Source organism: Prunus persica, chromosome G5 (assembly GCF_000346465.2).
Source record: "Prunus persica cultivar Lovell chromosome G5, Prunus_persica_NCBIv2, whole genome shotgun sequence".
In the NCBI taxonomy this organism is placed as follows: domain Eukaryota; kingdom Viridiplantae; phylum Streptophyta; class Magnoliopsida; order Rosales; family Rosaceae; genus Prunus; species Prunus persica.
The window spans coordinates 4,385,784-4,390,554 of record NC_034013.1 but is presented as its reverse complement, the minus strand read 5'-3'; the positions used below and the strand labels follow the sequence as shown (position 1 = coordinate 4,390,554).

At 36.5% G+C, this 4,771-nt stretch overlaps 1 protein-coding gene across 4 annotated transcripts; it reads left to right on the top strand.

The window, feature by feature from the left end:
* On the top strand, positions 917-3,216 carry LOC18776493 (protein LOL1). Of its 4 annotated transcripts, none has more exons than XM_020564172.1 (6): positions 917-1,135; positions 1,450-1,607; positions 1,963-2,076; positions 2,224-2,337; positions 2,453-2,562; positions 2,886-3,216. In XM_020564172.1, the coding sequence occupies exons 2-6, from the start codon at positions 1,547-1,549 to the stop codon at positions 2,922-2,924; spliced, it is 438 nt and encodes a 145-aa protein (XP_020419761.1). In that variant the 5' UTR covers positions 917-1,135; positions 1,450-1,546; the 3' UTR covers positions 2,925-3,216. The 4 variants fall into 4 exon arrangements, with proteins under 4 accessions (XP_020419761.1, XP_020419760.1, XP_007209744.1 ...); XM_020564171.1 differs by having other exon boundaries at positions 918-1,114; XM_007209682.2 differs by having other exon boundaries at positions 918-1,199.

The window sequence follows — 4,771 nt, the reverse complement described above, 5'->3', positions numbered from 1 at the left end:
AGAACCATGGTGGTCCTTTCTTCTTTTGCAAACTTATCTATGGACCCCGCAATCGTTTTTTGTATTGTTCCCTCAGGCTTTTACACTGGTTGCAGGCCCATACGTCATGGACTCTTCTTCACTGTTCATTTTGTCCCTCCCTCCCTCGTCCATCATCTTTTTATACTATTTTCCCTCTTATGAGATTTTTTTTATTTATAAAAATAAAAATAAAAATTAATAAATCCGCTCAAGGAAAAACGACCCTCCTTGGCTGCCCTGCATGAATTGATTAAGAAGTGACCCCATATGTAGTAGAAGAGTAGTTACCTTTCAAAAGGGAAATGTGTCTAGTATCGGTTACAAATTTACAAAACGTGGTGTATAGTCGCTATTTTGTGTTCACAGCTGGTAATATCGATAATGCATCGATCGATCACGCTCCTACTAGCCATCATTATGTTAAAAAAGAAAGAAAAAAAATGTACCCTCAAGTCTGAAAGATAAAAGATAGTAATTGCATCATGCTGCATGTATGTGTATGTGTAGATGTTAACTGAATATTATGTATCAGGTGAAGCAGCAGAGTTCAGATACCTGGCTTTTACCATCCAAGTTCTCAACTATACTGTATATCCAAAAGCTCTCATAAATTTATAATGCTATAGATTCAGGACCACACGCATTGCATTTTCATGGTTCAAAAAAAAAAAAGGATTTTGACAGACGGCCCTGATTATTCCTTTGACTGACGTGGTTCACTGTAGGCCGTCCAACAAAGGAGAGCGTGTGGCTGAGTTGCATCCCTCACATGCATGCAATGCAGAGGCACCAATAGTAAGAGAGAGAGAGAGAGAGAGTAGGGGCTGTGTGGGCCCCATTTTCCTGACAAAGTTGATCTTGATACACCACCAACAGAAAATGGAAGTTAATCCCTCCCCATCTATCTATAGGAAAAAGGAGACAATGAAAGTTTCATTGCACCTCAAAAATGAACTGAGTTGGAAGAAAACGTAACAAATTTGGTTCTGGTTTTAACACAACCTTTCTCACTCTACTTAATTTACTCCAGTGTATTTCAACTCTCTCTCTCTCTCTCTCTCTCTCTCTCTCTCTCTCTGCGCAAGTGGCAAAGGTATGCGTTTGCTTGCCCCACGTAAGACTCTTCAACTGAATTCCATAGCTTATTGCATACACTTTCTCTTTCTGGGCATCTTCAGGTATGGCTTTTTTGGGCATATATATATATATATGTGCATCTTTCAATTTAATTGAAATAAGCTTTTGGGTTTTTGGTAATGCAAGTTTCTGAGATTTTCTTCTTCCAATTTTCCTCCAATTCACTTTAATTTGTCACTGACAAGTTGCATAATCCTGCTTCTTGTATTATGCTCGTTATATATAGTTCTCTATTTAAAGCTAAAACACTCTTCCAGTTGGGTTTTCTAACTTTTCTTTTCCTCTTTCCAGGTATGGAAAGAATGTGTGATGTCCCCTGTATCTGAGGCAGTTGTCTTTTAGAATCTAAGAAGAGAAAGAGTGAAAGAGTTTTGAGCTTTAATTTATAATGCCAGTTCCACTTGCCCCATATCCAACTCCTCCAGCACCATACACACCACCTGCAAATGGTATCATTACTCAAAATCTGTCTTCATCTTATTTGGCTTGAAAACAATGTAAATTTTCTCTCTGAGAAAATTGCTGAGAAAATGAGGGATTGGTTGAGAATTCTTGTCATTGTCCAACACTGCTGTCACAAATGTCACAGGATTTTAGTTTTAATTTTCTTTTCCTCCCTTCTCCTCTGTTTCTTCTTCTTCTTTTTTTGTTCTTCTAAACACAAATAAAGTGCTCTTACAAAAATACTCTCTGATTATGATTGTATGAAAAATATAATCTGCTACCTTATTGTTATGAAATTATTCATTTACAATCTACCAATCTAAATCAATAATTTATTAAATTTTGTAACTTTTTCTTTAGGTGCACAGAGCCAACTTGTGTGCTCTGGATGTAGGAACCTTTTACTCTATCCTGTTGGAGCCACCTCTGTCTGCTGTGCGGTTTGTAATGCAGTCACTGCTGTGCCACCTCCTGGTATGTTCTTTTCTTGCTACACATTCCCTAAGCTTATGTTAATACAGCTTGATTATGCTGTCATTTAGTTCTTGAAATCGATATAATTTTCGGCTGTAAGACTCGGTAAAGTCTGAATGTGTTACATTTTTGTGCAACTCTGAGTAGGCACAGAAATGGCCCAGCTGGTTTGTGGAGGATGCCACACCCTACTCATGTATATCCGCGGAGCAACGAGTGTACAATGTTCTTGCTGCCACACTGTAAATCTAGCCTTGGAAGGTATCAAATCATTGACAGATAAAAAGCTTTATGAAATATGTTTTTGTGACAGCAATTAAAGGTGACCGAAATCAATTAAGTTTGGACATACGAATCAAATGTGCATTTGTGACAGCAAATCAGGTGGCGCATGTCAATTGTGGGAACTGCAGGATGCTGTTAATGTATCAATATGGAGCAAGATCTGTGAAATGTGCGGTTTGCAATTTTGTCACATCAGTTGGGGTGAGCACATTATTCATTTTAGCTCAGTGGATGTTAGCTGAAGTCATGAGTTTCTGTTGTGTTTCTTCATACATCAATTGAAGTGTGTTCAAAATGAGATAAAAGTAATTTGAACAGAAGTTCAGGGCTTCTGTTGCAACACCAATTATTTCGCGTTCTTTTCGATTAAACACCTTCTGATACCATAAAAATTGCGTCCTCGTTTGGATCCTAGCTCACTTCTGAATTTATACAAACTACTGCATAGTGCATTACATTGATAGAAAGTTTAGAGACTTTTGGCATTCCTCTTTGGTTAATGTGATGTTCATTGGCATTTTCAGGTGTCGACAAGCACTCCCGAACAGAAATTCAACAACTAAAAATTATCATACACCACATAAAGCTGGCTATTACAATGCTACAACCTTGGTTTTGCATCTCTATAGTAGTTTTCCTCCAAGATTGCATCTCTCAGTGAGAACAGAACGTCCTGCTTCTCACATGTATAGAGTTTTTCTTTTCTTTTCTTTCTTGCGTGATCCTTGTATGAATAAGTAGTTATGTCAAGATTGGATGTATGAGAATATTGTACAAGAGAAGAGAGACTACAAGAATTTGAGTGAATTTGGAAGTCTTTGGATAAGATTTACTTCATTTTCCTTAGCTTTGACATGATAAAACTTTTATCTCAAACTCCTTTCTGGCTTTGAATTGTCAATTCTCATCTAGAAATATAATTGCTTACCAGTCAATGAAGATGCCCAAAAATTTGATCCAAGAAAGTTCCACTTGGGACCAATAGATATTTCAAGAGTAAATTTGAGGTGAGCATTCATCAATTTAGGTATGGCTTTTAATGTATGATTTTGACTTGCAAGTTCCCACAATAAGGTTTGTTAGATTGACCAATCTATTAAATAGGGCACGAGTGCTTGTTGAATCAGTTTTGGATAAACTTATGCTACAAAAGAATGTGTTTTTTATTTATAATTTTTTATAACAGATAGGTTAAAGTACTCTAAATTAATCTAATCTACGGAGAGGGAGACTAGAACTTGAGTACAAAGAGCCTAACTCACCGCCTGAGCAATTGACTTAACCCGTATTTACACCATGTATTCAATAATGGTTAACCAGAATGCGACTTCGCATTTAATGCAAACACAATCCAATTGCTGTAACAAATCTAATCAGTACAACGTATGTTGGACTAATATAATATATGTAGGGTTTGGTGAGCCCCCACTGTCCTTGTGTTTGGCTTGACTTGAACAGTTGAATACTTGAATTATGTGAGTATTTTGTGTCTGGAAATAATCCGAAAATCTGAGTTTGAGCTCGTGAGATCCTGCAAGCAAACATATGGTGGGGAAGCTCAAGGCGTTACAAAATTCAATTACAGATTATGACCAGCTTCTCTGCTGTCCCCCACTGCTGCGCTTTTCCCCATCACGTCCTGCTCATTTGATGCAACTTTTTGTGAACTATTTATAAAGTAAGCACCAGTGAACCCTCTGCTTCAATCACAATAATAATGCATGATTGCATTAAGAGTATAGAAAGCTTTTTCCATTTCTATCTATAAAGTAAGCACCAGTCAGCCTTCTACATCATCCGTCATTCTAAACTTTACATCATGAAAAACTTCGGATTCACTCATTACCAATTAATGTTGGATATAATATCTTCGAAGTTTAAGGCCTAGTTTGGCATTGTTGTGTTATAAAAATAATCGCTGTCTGATTTGCTGTGAGAAAAATCAGCTGTGAAGGAAAGCAGTTTGACATTTGGTAAACTTTTTGTTAAAAATGTTGTTGGTACTGATTTCCGCATAATCAGAAAATGATTTCCACATAATCATTAAACCCAGCGCATCTTCGAAACTGATTCATTTATAATCAGAAAATAAAAACACCTTATTCGATGTCTTCCCTTATAGTTTTCTCTCACAACAATTTTTAACAATGAATGATTTTCTCATAGTTTACCAAATGGGTTGGGCTTCCCAAATTTTTTTAAAAATCACTTATCACCCCAAAATAAGCAATGACAAATGGACATTAATTGTAACGTGCAATTTTCAATACCAGATAAAATCGGTGTATTGGGCTCTAATGATGGAGAGAGATCCGCGTAAGGCGAAGAAAAAGTCTATCGTTGCTTATTCAAATCCTAACAGCTTAAGTTTTTTTAGATTAGTAGTAAATTTTTGAAATTTATCTTATAT